Below are 21021 nucleotides of genomic sequence, written 5' to 3' on the forward strand. Positions count from 1 at the left end.
TTGCGTTTTTGTTGTATATGCGTATGCGTTTTTATGTCAAAGTATACATGTACATACATATATCGTCACCTATAAAGCAAAATAACCTAATACTTTTCATAAGTTTACAAGCTAAAGAAAAACGATATAATAAAAACTAATCATATTGAAAAAAAATTTGAGTTTTGGTTATAATATGCCTATACATTGGTTATAAAATGGTTATGTATAGGTTATATATTGGTTACAAAATGGTTATCTATTGGTTATATCTGAGAACGGTAGGTTAAAATTTTGAGATACTGTATACGTAATATGATCTATTAAATCGTAAGCAATAAAAAAACTCAATTTCAAATTTTTTTACAATTTTCGATGATAAGTAGTTTTGCTTTTTAAGTGACGATATTCAGTTTGGTATAAATATAATAATTTCGCTGCGGTGTATGTTCTTGCAATAGCTTATTCAAATACAAAACGTAGAGTAAAGTGTATTGTTGTTGTTTTTATGTATAGTTGTTGTTTTTTTTTTTGTATTTTCACTGCCACTTCATGCATAAAACTATGCAGCTTCGCCTAGACCTCAACTTCACTGCACAACTCGCATAATACGCTTAATAATATCAACACAAAATAATTTGCAATTTATTGTTATTTTACAAAAATGAATAGAAATTATATTTTAATGTTTACAAGTACAAATTAAAGCATTCCATTACTTATAAGCATGTTTGCAATATATTTTATATAAGTATCGGTAGTTATTTGTCGTTTGACTCATTTTTTAATTTCTTTCCTTTTTTACTTTTCGCTTTTATGTTTACAATATTGTTTATTTAAACTTAAAAACGTAATTATAATTATAAGAATAACTGTAATTAGAGCATACAAAAAACATTTAAAAATTATTGTTTACACAGTTCACACAAATAGTTATAGAGTAAAGGAGTTTTAGTGTTTTATAGCCGATAGTGACATGTATAATGTTTTTTTGTTAGTGTAGATTTTAAAAAGGACACCACAGCCTCGGCTACATCGGCGTACGTGGTGTCTATGCCAATTATGAAAGGAAGAAGAAGATTTAAAAAAAATGTATTGCAAAATTTTCTTAGGATTTGCTCAAGACTTTACTAGCGTTGCCGCCAAGTAGAGTTAGGCGTCCGAATAACGTTTAGATATACAAAAGATAAAGAACAAAAGAAAGCGAAGATAACATTACAAATCGAAACTAGTTTTTTGCCTTTAGAGTAAAAAACAAAAACAAATTTTTTTTTATTTTTATTTGATTTATTCTAGAGTATCTAGAGTATTTTTTTCCACGACGGAACGTTGGAGGAGTTTCAGTAAGTTATTTTTTTAACTTTCAGCTGTATGTGGATTTATTAAATTTATGTAACCTTGTATGTGTATTTTAACCGGATGCCTTAGCCTATTTAAATTATATAACAAAGCAGGTTTAAGGGGGTATTCTTGTTTAGAAAATAGAAAAAATCTAAAAAAAAAAATTTTCATATTTATTTATAGCTTAGATATTCAAAACAATATATACGCCTGCCTCGAATTTTAGAAAATTTGAGTATTTAAAAAAAAATTTTAAAAAATTTAATATGTCATATTTACAATAATTAAAATAGGAATTTTACTATTTATTTATTTCAGATCGCTATAAGGGTTGGAGTCATATCATTCTACAGACCTGTAATTCAACGATTTTTTTATTATTTTTTAAAATTTTTTTTTCGATATTCTCTAAATGTCAATAAAAGTCATAAAAAAATTAAAAGTAAAAATTCTTTCCATTTTTTATGTTTGAAAAATGCCTAAAATTGAGGCGGCTAGACCAGAATACCACCTTAAGATTGAATTTCTAGGAAATTATGTATCAAAAAATTTCTTATCTCTTAAAATTTTTGTTGGTCCTAAACGAATTTGAGGGGAGCTCTTTTCACATTTTAGTTGTTCCAAATGGAGTTTGATACGAGCTGTTACATGTTGAAAAACATAATTAAATTTTTAAAGCAAAAGTTAAAGAGCAAAAGAGTTCAAAATTGAAAAATGAAAATTGAAACAAGTTGGATGCCTTTAACGGCTATTTTTTCGCACACAATTCTTTGTTTGACTTTCAATTTCACTTCAATACATTTTATTTATTTTTTTGTGGACTCTTGTGTAAAATATTTGCAGTTGTTACTGGAAAGACAAGCTTAAATAATTTTGTAAGATTTTTCAAAATTCTAATTTAAGTTGTATGCCTAAAATTATGCTATATTTCTGCAAATCAGTAAAATTTTAAATTTAATTTAAATTTTGTTTAGGTATTTAGCAGTATTGACAAAACCAAATAATTTCAACAGACGAAAATTATGCCACTCTTGTGTATTATTGAAATATTACTCGCAAAATTTGTTTCAACATCTGTTTTTCCAACTAAAATCAGGCTCTAAACCATAAAATTTTTCTCAATTCAAATTAACATTTATTTAAAATGCTAAATTGCAAACAATTTGAATTTTTTAAATATGAAATTGGAATAATGCTGCCAGAATAAAGCAATTCCATCATTTCGGCTGAATTTATTAAAAACATACGAATTGAAATGGATTGGACGCCCCAAAGTATGCAACGAATATGGTGTCGGACCTTGGAAAATAGTTTTAGCGAATTCTGAAAAAATCATGAAAATTTAATTCATCGAATTCTTTACCTAAAATTATGAAAAATTACTCCAAACGAATATTGTGACGAAAACTACACTTTATACAGAGTATGTATAAGTGGAACTTTTTGCGAGCTGTTGACATGATATAACATATGACGACTAGTCCAGTATCAAAGCTGCTAGGCAAATGTACATAAAAATTTACTTTAAGCGATGCTAAATGTTAACTCGGAAAAGTTGACCACAAGCACTCTAGCAATTTGCAAAATAAAATACCGTTACAGCAAGCATGAGTAGTGGTGAGACAATTATATACTAGTTGCCTTACATAACAGGGTTATTAAGCTTGCTCGGGAGCTCTGCTTTAAACAATAAACACAAGCCAAATTAGAAATAAGCAAAATTAGTACACAAAAAAATGCCAAAATTTTGTTTTCTCCGTTTAATGTGTGTTTAAAACTTGATTTATTTCAGCGCTTTTATACATACATATATGTATGTTGTTGCAAGTAAACGTTCAGTAATCAAGTTTTACGCTTTCCACCGAGTATCAAATACAAATTGAAACTTTTATAAACATAAATAATATTAATTTTCGCATAAAATTAACAAAGTCTGCAGGTTTATGTTGTTGTTGTATATTTTGGTTTTTGTTCATTTATTGAATACAATACGTTGTTGATTGATTTTACAATTGGTGTTGCTTTATATTTATATAAACTTATGTATGTATGTATGTATGTATGTATGTACGTAAGCATGCAAGTATAAGTGGCTGATAGGTTTTAAATATCATTTTTTTTTACAAATTTACGCATAAATTGAGTTGTATATGCTGTTTTCATTTTCGCTTGCATTGTTGTAATATAACAGCGTTGCATGCCGAATAGTTAGCGCTGCAGTTTTAGCACTTGCTGTAACTGTTTTTTATTTTTGTTTTAGTTTCACTTCGAAATACAGCAGTTTTGCATGTTGTTGTTTTTGTTTTTCATTCTTTCTTATCTAAATGGATAATATTTTGTTTTTATTCATTCGTCGTCATTGTCATTGTTGATTGGCGGCATTCAGCTTGTGTTGTTCCTCAGCGTCGTTTCAGATTTGCAGCGTTTTTGTATTCCTCTTTTTTGTTTTTCTAATGATGTTGTTCGTTTTTCTTTTTCAAATTTCATGAATATTACAGCAGTTGGCAGCAATGAGATTTGGTTTTTGGCGGCTGTCGCACATCGGACTGACGTTGTTTCTTTCGTGAAGAAATATCCCTGATTAAATCATAAAATACCTGCGCACAATTGGAAGAGATACGAGAATTTTAGTAAAGTCTTACATAAAATATTGCGTTTTTGTAAAGCGATGGCGTTAAAGAAAATGAGTTTAGTTTTCATGAGTCGAAGGTGTGAAATGCTACTCAAACTACAAATAATACAAACAAAAAATAAATGTATAAACATAAAATATGTAATAAAAAATTACATAATTAATATAATATAGAATTCATATATACAAACAAACTCATTCAGAAACAGTAAAAGAAAATTTGGAAAATTCTCACAAAATTTAAATAATGAAATGAAGCTGTTCGAAGCAAGAAATTTAGCCCCAATACCAAAAAGCAAATCGTAGGAGGATAAAAAACCGGGTAGGTAACCGGTAGGTAAGGTTTGTGTTCATAGTTATGTTCATATATTGTGGTATACATATACATATGTATGTACATATATATATATGTATGTGTATATATTGTGGTGTATTTTAGTATGTTTAAGTTTTGAAGCTTGTTAATAATGCTATTTAGATGTTAGAGTATAGGATTAACATACATATTTACAATAAAATTATCCAATATTTCAAAAGTAGTAATACAAAAAAATTATGCTTATGCCGAATCACATAGTTTCGAATCCTAAGCTCAATTTGAAGATTATTGTTAATAAAAAAAATTATTGCAATAGTAAAAAAATACTCAAAAAAATATTTTATCTTTCGCAATGAGAGAACGATGCTTATTAACTTGATAACCATGTTGGCTGTGGCATATTAAAGATTTAGGAACAAATGTGAGATAAGAAAATAAGCAAGAATTAATATAATACATTGTGATAAAAAAGTATCCAGAAATTGTAAAAAAAAAAATAATTATTCATGAATATTTGTTTTGTCGCCTTCAAAGTAATCCCCAGCAAATGTAATAGACGTATACCAACGATTCTTCCAGTCTTCGAAACACTTTTCATATGCACTTTTTGAGATGGCCTTCAACTCCTTCAGCGAATTTTGTTTCATCTCTTGGATCGACTGAAAAGGGGGTTTCACGAAACCGCAATTTCAGTTAAGGGAACAAGAAAAAATCACACCGAGCCAAATCTGGTGAATACCTTGGTTGACCGATGGTATTCATTGCGTTTTTGGCTTTAAATTCGGTCACAATCCTGGCTCGATGCGATGGTGCATTATCATCGTGTAAAATCCATCAATTGTTTTTCTACAATTCCGGCCGTTTTCGACGGATGTTCTCACACAAACGCCTCAATACGTCCAAATATGACTCTTTATTGATAGCGTTTGTCCCTCCAGAATAAGTTCATAATGCGCCAAAGCACGAATATCGAAAAAACCATAAGCACCATCTTGATTTTTGAGCGGCTTTGGCGTATTTTTTTTGGTTTTGGCTCGATTTTTTCCCTCCTCTCCGATGATCGTTGACTTGTTTGCATGTCAAGCTCATAAACTCATGTCTCATCAGCAATTATAACGCTCTCCATGAATGTGGGATCGCAATTCCCACGATCAAGCATGTCCAAAGAGACCTGTTTACGGTACTGCTTTTGAAAACAATACAGCTTTATCGGGACGAGTCGAGCAAGAACGCGTTTCATACACAAAATATACACCAAAATCGTTCGCACGGTCTCGCAAGAGATGTCGAGCTCTCTTGCCATCTCTCTAATATTTGCCTGACGATTTTCAAGCATCATATCCTTCACTTTTTTAATATTTTCATCAGTTGCATTGGTTGAAGGTCGTCCAGAACGGGGCATGTCTTCAAAGATCTCTCGACTTCGTCTTTGAAGACTTTGTACCACTCTTGGGTTTGTGTTTTTGATAAAACTGAATCACCATAAGCTTTTTCCAATATTCGCAATGATTCCGCACACAAAGTTTGTTTAGAAATACAAAATTTGAGAACAATTCTTTGTTAGATATTTTTATCCATTGTAAAAATCGCAAGGCACCACTGTGGTGTACCGATTTAAGCAACTGCTGCAAACAAACTTGTTGACAGATCACGCTCATATTTGGCATAGTAGTTAAGGACAGTCCTACCAACTTAGCAAAATAGATTTTTTTTCCTAAACATTATTTAACCGGGGTTTAATTACAATTTCCGGGTGCCTTTTTGTCACAATATGCATATGTATATCTCATAATTTTAGTTAATATAACGTTTTACGCTGGACTTCACTTTTATAATAACTGAGAGAGAGAGAGAGAGAGAGACATGCAACACCACCAAGAGTCTTTAACATTTCGAGTTATCAACGAACAAATATATGGTATTTCGGGAGTGAGATGTGTATTACCTTAGTTATAAGAGAAGTCATAACATTCTGTTATAAATTTCGCAGCGAAAGAAACGTGAGTGATATAAAGGGTTTTGAGTGACACAAGGCTTGGTAATTTGCAAAAAGTGGATTGTGTTCCTTTTTCTTGGTCGTAATGTTTATAAATATTTGCGTACGTGGAAGCTTGTATCACACCCACGATGTTTCAATTTAATGAAAATTAAGGAAAAATCCACCAATTGCTCTAGATTAAGCTCTCGTTGACTTTTTCTTACCTCAAAAGAATTCTCGCTGGAAGGAATCAAAGATGGGTCACATAAAAAGCTTGATATATAGAAAAAAACGTGTCTTTCACATGTACACGTATAAGCAAAACAAATGAGAAAGAATAAAAAATTGCGGCTTCTTATAGCAGCCTTCACAGCATAAAACGGTATAAAAAAAAGAGGTTTATCTTGATTTTGATCGGTCAGTTAGTATGGCTGCCACAGCTACAGTGGTTCGAGTTTAACAATTTGTTCGTAGATTGTAGAGTTGGCTAATAATCCACGTCAAATTTCGTGAAGATAACTTGTCAATTAAAAAGTTTTTCATACAAGAACTTGATTTTTTATAGTTTTTATACAAGAACTTGATTTTCAGTTTGTATGGTAGCTGTATGCTTTAGTGCTTCAATAGCGAGGGTTCTGACAAATGAGCATTTTCCTGGGGAGAAATGGAAGTGTGCCTAATTTCAGCTGGATATCTCAAATATTAAGGGCCTCTTTCACGTATACAAAAACTGGCAGTCATGACTACATCGACTCAGCTCGTCATGCTAATCATTTATATATACATTATATATACATTATAGAGTCTTCGTCATTTCCTCTTGATTATTGTAAGCTTCAGGGCAACAGCTCACCTATTTAGGGTACAAAAACAATCTTCAAACGTCAAGCTATTGTTTGTGGACCCCTCAAAACATACCACGAACTGTATACTTGTTTTTTAGAAGCAATAAAAATATTTATAAATTTATCATTATTCATAAAAAACATTGTAAACTATTTTGTATTGTCTGTAATTAGTAAGGTTAGTTGTGCATGCAGAGTAAGCAAGGAGCGGGAAGCTTAAACTAAAACCAAAAAAATTTAAAAAAATAAACCAAAACAAACTAAAAATTTGTTTGCATTTTAGCAACTCAGTGTTAAAAAAAGCCAAATCAATTCGTAGGGCAACTAAATACCGCTAACAACATAAGTTAGTAAGCAATTAAGTAGCATTTCTATAAAATACAAGTTAACAAATTAGTATGCGAGCTTATAGAACTAAATGCAAGTACTAAAACTTTTCAACGAATTTTAATTTTTTTTGTAACAAACGGAAGGAAAGGTACATACTACAAACGGTTCTCGGTAATTCGGTTAGGAATTTTGTTGTTATTGCATATACACAGATCATCTATGTAGGTTATGGTTATTAATTCGATGTGATGTCTGGTGGTTGGGAGAGTAGAGTAGAGTAGAGTTAGGGGTTTCTTTAACATTCTTTGTTCGCTTGTTTTTTACAATTGTTTTTGTTTGTGTTTTTTGTTCTCATATTTTCATTTTTTGTTTTTTTTTTTGTTTTCTTATATTTGCTTAGAGTCTGCTTATGCACCTACAAATACGCCTAAAGTAGTGTACACTTAAGTCTCCGCTTCTTGCATCTGTCTTTAGCACGCCCGCTAGTAGCTTTCGAATCTTCGGTTTTGCGGGATCTTATTTCGCGCATCAAATCAAAAAATACCTGCATAAGACGAAAAGAGAGCACAGTGGATGAGAAGAAAACAACGTTTTTATAGAGAGTGAGAGAGAGAGAGTGAAAAAGAGAGTATGGCACAATTTCTTCGTTTTTTAAATGTTTTTTTTTTTACTTTTCACTTGCTTAATGTTTAACAGTAAGCAATAAATACAGCAATAACAATAAAAAACTGCTAAATATAAATACATTAAAATATAAATACTAAACTATTACTACGCTACGGCAAAATAAAATTAAATATAAAATATAAACATAAATATTTAAATAAAATACTGCGCCAATTCGTTGTGCTGCTGTTTCGAAAAATAGATGAAAAAAATACAATTTAATTGCTGAATAAAATGTAAAGTTTTTGTGTGCTTTTTCTGTGGATATGTCTGTACATATTTTATTCAATCTTGTAAATAACCTTATTTTCGGGGAGTGAGGTGGAGTATAACCAATGAAATTTGTTTGATTTTGCTTACATGCCCTGCAGGAATTTTGTTGTCAACTTTAGATATTATTATATTTATAAAAATTATAGCTTTTTAAACTATCTTAAAGACACCATACATTTTTTATGAAATCTTAAAAAATTTGCTTACATGCCCTGCAGAAAATCTGTTGTCAACTTACATATGTACATATATGTACATATACAAAAAAAAACATAGCTTTTTAAACTTTCTTACAAGAACTATTAATTAATTTAATAATAAAAAAAAAATTTAGTAATTAGAGGCACTCAGAGTCCTACAGTGTAACTACCACACTTTTTATTTATTTATTCATAATAAGGAAAGCGAAAGAAACGAAAATATGGTCATATTCATAACTCTGAATTTAAAAAAAAATTTTTTTTTGATTTTTCTTTAAATTTTTTTTTGATTTTTTTTAATTCTTTTATTATTTTTTTATTTTTGCTTTTATTTTCTTTTAATTTTTAAGACAATTATTCAAATTTAAGTAATAACTCATGGCTTTATAAAATATGGCCCTATATGTACTCTATTTTTTTTTAATTTCTTTTATTATTTTATAATTTTTTTAATTTTTAAGACAATTATTAAAATTCAATTCAAGTGAGCACTCGAAGCTTTATAAAATATGGTGCTATGCATAACTCTGAACAATTTTTTTACATTTTTTTTAACTTTTTTATTATTTACTTTTTTATAATTTTTTATTATTTATTTATTTTTGTTTTAATTTTTTTTTAATTTTTAAGACAATTATAAACATTTAAGTAATCACTGTCTTTATAAAATATGGTGCTATGTACAACTCTTAAAATTTTTTTTTTTAAATATTTTTTAATTTTTCTTTAATTTTTTTTTATAATTTTTATTATTTTTATTTTTTTTTTTTAATTTTTTAAATTTTTTATTATTATTATTTTTTTTTTTAATTTTTAAGAAAATTGTTAAAATTCAAGTAATTATTTTTTTATTTTTTTTTAATTTTTTTTTTTTTTAATTTTTTTCAAATAATTTTTGTAATTATATTTTTAATTTTCTATTTCTCACCACATAGATAGTACGATTAAATTGTTGTAAAATTTTTCTAAAAAAAGGTTTGAATTACAATGTAGTACTTAAACTGCAATAAATAGTTAATGTTGCCTAGTTATAGGCGCAATTTTTATATATAGGCGTTATTTTTTCCTTTTGTATTATAAACTGATCCAAAATTGTAGTTTAGAAGTATTATAACAGATAAAACAGATTTAGTAAGAACTTTGTAACGAAAATACCCACAAAATTTGACTACAGCGCCTTAAAGTATGCAAAGGGAGTATAAAGTAAGTTTAGAGAGAATTACAATTACCTTAACTTAAATTTAAAGGGAGTTATAATAATATTTTCAATTCGAAATGTTGAAAATTAAATTTTGTCTCGAAAATTTTACCCAAAACTTTGCTACAGCGCCTTAAAGTATGCAAAGTGAGTATAAAGTAAGTTTAAAGAGAGTTAAAATTACCTTAACTCAAAGTTTAGAGAGCGTTAAAGTTATATTTCTCAATTAGAAATGTTGAAAATTATTAAAATAAAATTTCATCTCAAAAATGTTAACCAAAACTTTGCTACAGCGCCCTAAAGTATGCAATGTTAGAATCAAACTAACAAGAAAAGTTTAATTTTAATTGGAAATACTAAATTATACACCTAAATTTCATGTTATAACGTAATTTAATAAAAAATTTGTAATATTTGGATTTATTGTGAGCTTTTAGGTGCACTATAATGCTGTTTAATGATTATTTTAGTTGAATTTGTATATAATAAATTTAAAATCTGCATTAAACGTTTTAAGAGATATTAAAACTATTTACAATATTTGCAAAATTGAAAAGTCAATAAAATATAGCATATTTTTAGGTGTTTTCCAAACTTTTTTAAGAAATCACATTATTTTTGGTGTTTCATTCATTTCTTTAAGAGCCTGCATATTTCTAGGAGTTTGCATAATTTTAGGAGTTTTATTGCTTTTCTAACCTCACTTTGGAAAAATTTAGGGGTTATGAATTACAAATTCTAGCTTTGAGCGAAATTTATTTAAGTAAAATTGGCTAAATAAATAACAAGAGACATATAATATATACATATGTATGTATAAAAGTTTTCGAATACGCGTTTCGCTTTCAGACTAATTTTGATTGTAAATTTTTTTAAATTAAAATATATATTAATATATTATATAACTAATCAAATTACACAAACACCGAATTGCAGTACAGTAAGTATGTTTGCTATATATTATAATTAATATTGAGTGTATAAACAATATGTGGGGCATGTGAGTCTCACTATGTGTGTACAAACTGAAGAACCAATGACGAAGTGTATGAGACAAACAAATTGCTGGTAGAGTTTGCAGATTATGCTGCCAATGCCGTTGACTACAAATAACTGTATATTAGCCTGATTATTATTTTACATTCAATTATTAATTTTGTTAACTTTTTTGTTGCACTACAACAAACGCAAATTAAGAATTAATGAAAGAATATGCAAGTGTAAACAAACTAAAATAGTACGACATCAAAGACAACAATAAAAGAGCGCGCTTTAACAAAAATTCACAAAAAAATAGGATCAATTTAAATGTAACGGTATAATATTGCATTTTTCGCACAAAAAATGTGTGTGTGTGGTTCAAAGCAAAGTGTTGAGCAATAACAAAAAGATAGAAAGGGCAGTCAACTGTGCACTGCAATCATGTGAAAACTGAGGAAATCATGTCAAATGAAGATCAAATGAAATAAGAAATGAAACGTAAGAGACGCACAGCACAGCAATATGACGGAGTACAGCGCACGAATTCGCGTGAAATAATTGCAAAATATATATAGATAATGCCAATAGTTTCGTGAGAAACAATACAACTGCATATACGCGCATAAAATAATCCAAACACACTCTAACGCACACGCACACACGCACAAACACACTACGACGCACTTACCTTGTCGACGTTTTCACGCGTCTTGGCGGAGGTCTCCACGTAGGGCACCTGCCACTGTTGGGCTCGTGTCTGGCATTCGTTCAGCGGCACTTTGCGTTTGTCGCTCAAGTCGCATTTGTTGCCCACCAACAGGAACGGTATGCTTTCGTCATTTTTCACACGCAAAATTTGTTCCCTGAAAATGGTGGAAATCGAAGGTTTAATAATCGTATTTAAATGTTTAGTAACTAAATATATGTATATAATCTATTGATACACACGTTATGCAGATATATACATATATATTGAAGTCCGAAAGTCACCAATTTTTTATTATATTTTATATATTGTATCAGTGTACAGTATCACAAAAGGATATTCGTGTCACATGGCGTATGAGTAACATTTTATATACTTTTTAAAATTGTGCTACTAATTAAAGAAAGGTATTGAAGTGATAAAAAAAATATAAATGTGACTTAGAAAACGCAAACAATGTTGATTATACCCTTCACTATATTTTGTAATAGTCGAGTCCTCACCCCCTTCAGAATTGAGATTTGAGCAAGTTTAGCTAATTTCGGATCACCTTCAAAAATAAAAAAAAACATTTCGTTCTCAATATTTGTAAAACGAAAGAGAGAGATACCTAGCTAGAAGATAGTAGCTCTACCGCCGCTATATGGCTAGCACCACTGTAAACAAAGGGAACGGGAAAGGTTTCGTTTGGACCAGATGCGACCTTTTCACAGTAATTCGCTGTTACTTGACGCCAAGCGGCAGCTTACAAGAATTCCAAGAAAAGCTCGACAATAATGAGGAGGCAATCAGGTCTACAGAAGGTCAACTAATTATCGCCGGTGACCTAAATTCAAAAGCCGTGGAGTGGGGTATGCACCACACGGACTCGAGAGGAAAGCGCATCATCAGAACGCATGGCAGGCTCAAGTTGACACTGGTAGCGATCATCAATACATTTATTACACGAACGACATCAGAACAAACGTTAACCAGCACAGGAGAAATATTGGAACACGAAAGTGGAACACTTCGAAACTAACCTCCGCAATAGAAAACCCATAATTGCAAAAAAACTGTCGAGAACACAATGCTTAATATAACAAGAGCCTGTCAAAATTCAGTGCCCTACCTAGGCGTAAGACTGGACCCCAGGCTAACCTTCTGGGTACAAATCCAGCACGCCGCAGGAAAGGCAGCGAAAATTACCTCCCATCTCGGCAGACTAATGGCCAACATTGGAGATCCCAGACAAGAAAAGAGAAAGCTTCTAATGTCGACGACAATAAGCGCCCTATTATACCCAACCCCGCTATTATCCGGTCATGGATACTTTAAAAAGTACCTCCACTGTATGGGAAAAGTCGAAGAGCCGTTATGCCTTTACAACGACGCGGCAGAAGACGCCGCTGAACACACATTCTTTGAATGTCAAATAGGTCTTCTACAGCGGTGTGTTCTCGTTGCCATCGCACCGCTGTAGAAGACCTATTTGACAGACCGCAGACAATTTAATTAGTGTCATGCTGGAGAGTAAAGCAAACTGAGGGATTCATTATCAAGATATTCTCAGCAGGATACTCTCTGTGGCCGCAGGTGCGCAGGAATAAATCTCTCAATGAGAAAAATGGTTCCTTTGAGGAAGAGTTTTTTAGTGATCTGCAAGTGGCTCATGATAATGCGGAAGACAAATTCCACCCTCTCACCAGCAAAAAATAAAAATATGTCATCAACGAAATGAATAACTTTTTTTTTATAATTTAGAAAAAATTACGATAATGCTCTTAAAGTTTAAATTCAAATAAGCCATAATCAAAAATAGCCTTAACATCCCCATCCAGATCAGTAAATCTCTGGAGGAATTTCCAACGTGTTCAATGAAATACTTGTAGTTGGTTATTATACTTTTCAATCAAAATCTACCAAATTCAGCGAGAATATATAATTTCAGTGCTGAATATTTATTCATATAAAAAAATGTTTCTTTATTTTCTAATTTTTTTTATATTAGTTAAATTTTTTATGTGTGCTTAATTTGAATTTTGTTTATGTATTTTTTTTTAATTCTTTGCTTAATTTTCTTTGAGAATTTTAGTTTTTTTTTCTAATTTCATTTTTAAATCTTTTTCTTAATTTTTTTAAATTGTATTTTTGATTTTTTCTTAATTTTTCTATGCTTGTGTAATTTTTTATGTGTATTTAATTAAATAATCATAAATATTTTTTAATTCTTTTCTTATTTTTTTTTCATTGTAACTTTTTTTCATTTACATTTTTTTATTAATTTCAATTTTGTTCTTAATTTTATTTTTAAATCTTTTTCATCATTTTTTTTTAATTTATAATTTTTTTTTATTTTAATTTATATTAATTATTATTTCATAATTTTTGTTTTATTTTTCCACATTTCATTTAATTATTTGTTTTTACAAAATTTGAGTTTCCTTTCGATTCAATACAACGTGTTGGCAAGTGTAATCGCATAGTGGTAAAACTGACGCATTTAAATCGAATTGAACACGAACGCGTAAAATCCGTCAAAAATTAAAAACTGAAGCAAATTGTCCAAATCAACATAAAACGCTAAAGTTTAAATAAACGAGCAAACACATATGTATTTATGTAAATATAGGTACCATACATATTTGTATGTATGTATGTACATATGTATGTATGTATATTGAACGCCTTTTTGTAATCAACCGCAATTTATTGAATACTGACTCATGCGAACAACACGCGATGAAAATTCTAATGAATCAACGATAAAGGCGCTACAAATGTACATACATATGTTAGCATGTATGTAGGCACATACTCGCAAGTATTGACAGGTAATTGCTGTATTTTTCTTAGACTTAAATTTTCAAATTTTTTTCACAGCCAATTAAAGCTGCCATGTGAACACGTACCAGCAATCAAGACCGCTATCTGTCAGATGGCAAATGGAAAAGCCGATTCTAGACAAAAACCGATGGACTGTGCGAATGTTAGTACGCCAGGCGTAAAAATAGAAGCAAAATAAAAATAATAAAAGCTTAGAAAAAAGGTCTCCACGACAGGCAACAGCAGGGGTTACCACCCAAAAGTACCGACGATTGTATATGAATGAAATCAGATGTGAATATCGCAGTGGCAAAAGTCTATATATAATACATAAAAGTACATATAAAATACATATGTATATGTTCATGTATAGATATACATATGTAGATATTTATAGTAGATCTGAACAAGTTTCTCAGGTAGTTCGCGTGCGCGTCGGATGTGTGTTTAATTTATTGTTTGATTTTGCATGTGAGGCTTTTCGCTTTCGTTTTTCGTTTTCCATTTAATTTTGCACATTTCGTTGCGTCTACAGAGCGCTGGAAAAGCGTGTGCAGTTATGGTGGTGTGATGTGTGCGTGTCAAATCACACGGCAAATGGAAATTTCAATGTGAATTTCATGCGTTAAATGTGTTTGGTGTTGGCATTCGCATTCGAGTCAGTTGCTGGTTGCCCATAAATCCACAAATACTCTTTGTTGCATTTGCTCACACACTCGTCCAAACACATAAATTCGCACTTGGCTATTTGAACAACAATGTTTGCACAAATATTTAAATGGACCGGATCGAAGCGTGTGTTTTTCATGCGCCTTTTAACAGCATTCTCTGCTTGAATACAATATGGAATTAATAAATTGGAATTAATATTGCATTAGCCCAAATGGTTAGTACAAGGTGTCGACGTTATGAAAGTGCCGGAAATAGTGGGTGATGATTTTAATATAAGAAGAATTTAAAAATCATAAAGTATATTTTCTGTATGCCTTAGGCATAGACTTTGACTTAAACCATCTATTAATATATTTTTAATTTCTAATATTTTTTCAGTGTTGTTGTTGTTTGTATCTGAAATGACTAAAATTTCGAATTTTTTATAAGTGACTGACAAATAATGGTGTCAAAAACGTATATTGAGAAGAAGTCGATATAGAGAGCTATAATGTGACATGAAACATTTGAGAAATAAAAGAGAAAATTTGAGACGATAGAAAAAAGGGATAACCCCTACAGTTAGAATTCTCAAAAAATCGATTTTTTATTATATTTTCTTAATATATGTATGTATTAATGAATACACACAGACAATTTCATATCGTTCCGATGAATATTTTCGAAGTCACACGCAAATTTGAAAAGGCGTTTCAGAGTGCTTGAAAGTACATTTCAAAAGTTAAACGCGTTTTTCTCAAAATGGTGCTTTCAAAGTCGGTGACCGCTAAACGGATTAGTCTCAAGTGTAACACGAGCTCCTTAAATAATTTTTTTAGTAATTAACCTAAGATTTTTTTTAACCGATAAATATTTTTTTACAAAGAATTTTATGCAGAAATTTGGGCCAAAAATAGATTTTTTTTGGGAGAAACCGCCATTTTGTCATAAATTTTATTTAGCTTATTCTTTCGTTAATTACTCGATATAACATTTAACGAAATCTGTTTGGTTCTTCAAATTCAACGGATCCAGTTCAGAGATATAGTGATCACCGCAAAACGTCTTTTTTGAAAAGAGCTCCCGGAGTTCCTTTCCAAATAAATATTTTTACTAATACTGAGTCTTAAACAGTTAAAAGATACCATAATATGTGCACAAATTTTTGGACCAATAAATTTAAAAGTTTTCTCAAAAAAAACGATCAATATCGTCTAATAATGCTCATTATTGGTGGTAGCGGCATTTTCTGCGTCATTTGCAAAAAAGTAAGGCCCGATGAAACCACAAACCACACCAAAACGGACAATTTTTGGGAATGCAATTGGGTCTTCTGAACTACACGAGGACTTATGGTGGACTTTTGTTTGTTGACCAAGCTTTTAAGGTCATTTCAGAAAATCGTTTTTTTTTTTGTTTGCCTTATTAAATTCTACAATACCTCTAGAATATTGTCCTAAATTTTAAAGTTGAACTGAGTAATAGTTTCGGAGATACAGCCTTGAGAACTGATCCGCTCGAGGCTAGGTGCCCCGTCTTTAAACGTGTTTTTCTCGAAACTGTGTTTTGGAAGTCGGTTCACACGATTTCTCAAAAAGTTATCGACCGATTTAGATTTTGTGTATACGTTTTTAAAATAACATTATCTAGTTATTCAACGAAGGATTTTTTCTTGTTTCATTACAACTTATTTCTTGACCAATAAATGGCGAAAATTTGACCAAAAAATGAGATTTTTTGTTCTAAGGAAAATTTTAATATTTTTTATTTCCTTCGTTCAGAAACGAGATTTAGATATGTACTAACGAAATATGCTTAGTTTTTTAATTTTATATGAACCAGTAATAAGTTATGCTGTCCACGGCGAGAGCACTTTTTTGTGAGACACCCAGGGAAATGAGGTCTCAGCAGCTGAATTTTCAACATTTTTGTATCGAAATTTCAGGAGATATTGTTCAAATATGTACCTTTGATATAACATATTATATATTATTTTTTAAATATATGATTGCTTACATTTAAAAAATCGTAAAAATACCTTTTTTTGTACCTCTACCATCTAACCCCTTAAGCCAGAAATGAGCCTTATCTGTTTGTACATGATTTTTTGATGAAATTCGAAACTACAGTAGCCACCGGAAAACGCGAATTCGCGTAATAATCTTGGACAATTTCTAAGTGCTAAACCAAAGTGAAACATGATATGATGAAATGGCAAACCTTACTAAACACGCTGGCAGAATTTGACATAAATCTGTAAACAAACATGACCGTCACGAGCTGTCAAAATTACATTCCTATGAGTAGACGCGTTATTTGTAACTATTTAAAGCAATAGAATAGAATAGATAAAGGCTTTTAACGTTGAAAAAAACTAACGAGCGATTATTGCGAACTTCATCATCTTGATGACTAATGATTTGGTACAGAGAATATGTTGGATTCAATAAGCAATAAGCAATTTGAAGTCCCATTCATATTATTTTGTTATCGTTTTCATTAATTTGAGACACAAATCTGTCGAATGTCAACTTGCATGTTACTCACATTACAAAAAGCTTTATTATGCCATAAAAATATTCATGAACGATGTGCTACCTCAAAGATATGTATATTCCTTTGATATCTTTTTAGTTTCAACTTTCTCGATCAACTTCATTTTTGAGTCATATATAATTATTTATGGGATGTTTTCATGTTTTCGTCTATTGTTGTTGTAGCCGCAGAATTCTGCCGACTAGACAGTTCTTGGCCGGTTAAAAATATCCGGGTCCTTTCAGGTTACGTAGGCGCAGCTGTCGTGGGAACGGCAAACATTTCAATCATTGCCTTCAGTGGTCATATGAACTACGTGAAATTCTACAAACTACTTTCGAATATTTAACTTGCCTGACGGATTACACTTCCTAATGCAATTTTTTGTTGTTCTACTGACACAACATTTATCACATATAATATTATTTTAGCAACACACGAAATATTTATTTAATTTTTTTCCAATTTCAAACACGTTCCTACCGAAAGTCTTATCATAAAACTAGTCTAAATACAAAGAAATTAGTTCATCTGGCTCTTTTCATTAAAAAAAATTATAAAAACGTATTTTATTGGTTTGGAATTTCAAAAAATCTTTTTTTTAAATTTTTTTTTGTGAGATCAAAGGAAATAGAACTTTTGTGAGAGCAGCCCGTTGGTCTAAGTCGGCTACTTCAATCTTTGTTCGTGTTTTTCTCGAAACATCGTTTTCAAAGTCACGGTGGTCACGATTTCTCAAAAATTAGTGAAGCGATTTTATTAAAATTGTTCACAGTTCTTCCCAATAGGATAACCATGTGATCGATCGAAGGATTTTTGTTTTCTCAAGGAAATTTGTTATAAAAAATTAGACCCAAAATCATTGTTTTGTTTGCAACTTTGCCAAAAGGCCACTGTTTCCAAATCGCTCGATTAATCAGAGCCTGTGCTCATCTGGCTCAAACCACTCCAAGTGGAACATGAAAATTTCTTTAAAGCACCGATTTGGAAAATTAGCACATTATTAGATGAAGGATCAGACGCATACCTCGTGATCTAAATATTTCGTCAAAATTCAGTTTTTTACTAATGTTATTGAAGGTTGAATTTTAGAGCACGATCAAATTTTAAAAATTATTTTCTTATAAAGTCCAGCAGATAAATCGATGAAATTTTCTGTACCCAAAGAAAAATGTTCGTACTATATTATCAAATTTTTTCTGCCGCCAAAACCCACGTAACCCCTTAAAAAGTAATTAATGTCTACAAGTTTGACTAATACTAGAAAAAGCACAACTCATTCTCTAGTCCCCAAAAATACTCGGTTTTATAACCGATTGTTATATATCTCTACTACAACAGTTAGAACACCTAATTTTTTAACGTTAATGACATTATATAATACAATATAAATAAAGCGTAAATCCTTTACTTAAAACTGAGGTCAGGCCTATTCTCACAAATGCGAATTAAAAGAAAAATAGCTGAATTAATAAAACTAATGGACTACAAAACATAAAAAATCAACCACCAAAAAGCAAAAGCACGAATGAAACGGGGTTCCAGAAATAAATGTAAATTAAGTATATAAAACATAAACGAAAATGTATTTTATATGTTTAACAACCACTTAAAGTTCCCCATAGATCCTTAAAAAATAAACAACAGTTACCTTTCCAACTTATTAGCCGCTTTATGCTTTTTCTTAGCGAAAATACATATTTGAAAATCCCAATGGGTCGACGAAATATTACCTATTGGCACAGTCCAGCCCTTTGCTGTTTCTGTTGCTGTGGCAACGTTTGCCAGCAGCGGCCGAGGGTGGACATACGTCACGTGATTTGTTATGCACCCTCGCTTCGTGGCAGGTGAAACACGTCTAAAGGTAGACTAGGTTACATACACATAAGCGCAAATACATTTGCATACTGGCAAACGTGCTTTCTTGCGTCGGAGCGCAACGCACCTGCCGCCCATTACCACGGCCCAGGCACTTTAACAACAGTTTATATGCGAAGTTTTGTAGTTCCGTCTGCAGGACGCGTCAAGTTGACGCCGCAGTGTGTAGTGGATCAATACGGCATGCACTTGAGCTTACATGTGTGCCGCGTGTTATGCGGAAGTCGACCAAATATTCGACGTGTTTACGTGACATGCCGACATTAAGGTCGTCGCCATCACGCAGACTATGCGCTGACGTACAAGGATTGGTGTCCTGGCGCTAGCTTTGCATTTTATGGCCTAATGGTTTGGATACATATTTCTATATACTATATATGTAATACAACTAACGGTTTTATGGCTTTTAAGGTGTGGCGTTTTTAGGTAACGGTATAAGCGCACTAATTGAGCACATTAGGGAGCTTAATGAGGTCAGATGTTAGACGTACTTGAAATTGTGTGTACATATGTAGGTAGGCAAATCATATTAGACGTAACTTTCCGTCCAATTAGTTAGACAAGAACAATTATCCTCAATAGCGAAGATAAGTACCATATACGAGGACGGTCCGATAAGTACTAATCCTCACCATTCGATGGCGTTACTATAGCAAGCTGAATTTACTATCTTGTAAAACATTCACGAATATGACTGATGTCAAAGTTTAAGCCAAATCGGACAAATAGTTTTTTTCACCGCATGTGGCAACGTGCGAGTCCGGGAATTTTAGGAAGATTTAATAGGAGAAATATTGGTCAGTGTTTCTTGATTTTAGAAAAGAAACGGGCAGTGAAATCGTGAGTGCATAGACTATTCTCCTTTTTTGAGGACTGTCAAAAATATATTTAACGAGTTTCAACGTGGTCGGACGGGTTTTGATGAGCTACGGCCACGTGCTCTGAATATGGTTACCACGGTGGATGACGTAAAAGTTCACGATTTCATATTGCATGAGGTAGCTGAGACTGTTTAGGTTAAATCTTGCATGAAATATTTGGTAAGAGAAAGTTGGATGCCGCATTTGCTCACTCCGGACGACAAGCGCAATTGTGAAATCATTTTACAGCAGAGTTCAGCGAATTTCGAAGAAGTTTCTACGTCGGGTCGTGACCGCGACGGAGCAGAGATCAAGCGATAAACAGCAGATACTAAGGAACAGTCGAAGCAGTGGGTTTCACTCGGCGAATCTACTCCGAAGAACGCGAATACTGACTGTCCAAACTTTCGAAAAAGTGACAACGGATTCTTGGATTCCCCAGACGTCGTTGAAAAGGGCAACTAAAAAGTCCTTCATCATTCACGTTATTGTTGTTGTAGCGGCAAAACTCTGCCAAGCTGACAGTCATTGGCCGGCTAAAAAATCCGGCTCCGTTCCGGTTACGCAACCCTACCGTCGTGAGAACGGTCATCACTCCTGATGTTGTTGTTGTTATAACGGGTACCTAATCTCCGTTTGGATGACTAGGATTAGATAAGTTGTCGTCGACGTCATCCAACGGTATGCCCAAGAAACGATCCGTTTCGACGGAGTCGGACCAAAGGGAGAGACTGAGTAGGGTTAGTGGGGAATACAAAGAGGTAGCCAGTGTCATGCGGAGACTCCTTGCACGCAAGACATATAATATATACTATGTCGGGGTCTATTCTGGATAAGAATGAAG

General features: G+C 31.8%; 1 protein-coding gene across 3 annotated transcripts in view; it reads right to left on the reverse strand.

Annotated features, from left to right (window-relative positions):
* Positions 1–501: 501 nt before the first annotated feature.
* The window catches only part of LOC120773915 (ras-related protein Ral-a), a 53544-nt gene continuing 33024 nt past the window's right edge, over positions 502–21021 (reverse strand). Inside the window, exons 4-6 of one of the 3 annotated variants that reach the window (XM_040103111.1) lie at positions 11431–11605; positions 7840–7968; positions 3832–3917 (exon numbers count right to left, since the gene is read on the reverse strand). In XM_040103111.1, coding sequence (XP_039959045.1) covers positions 7852–7968; positions 11431–11605 — 292 coding nt within the window. In that variant the 3' untranslated portion in view covers positions 3832–3917; positions 7840–7851. Of the gene's footprint in view, positions 3918–7677; positions 7969–11430; positions 11606–21021 lie in introns of those variants that run through there. The other 2 variants (XM_040103112.1, XM_040103110.1) reach the window with 2 other exon arrangements.

The sequence above is a fragment of the Bactrocera tryoni genome, chromosome 4 (assembly GCF_016617805.1).
Source record: "Bactrocera tryoni isolate S06 chromosome 4, CSIRO_BtryS06_freeze2, whole genome shotgun sequence".
In the NCBI taxonomy this organism is placed as follows: domain Eukaryota; kingdom Metazoa; phylum Arthropoda; class Insecta; order Diptera; family Tephritidae; genus Bactrocera; species Bactrocera tryoni.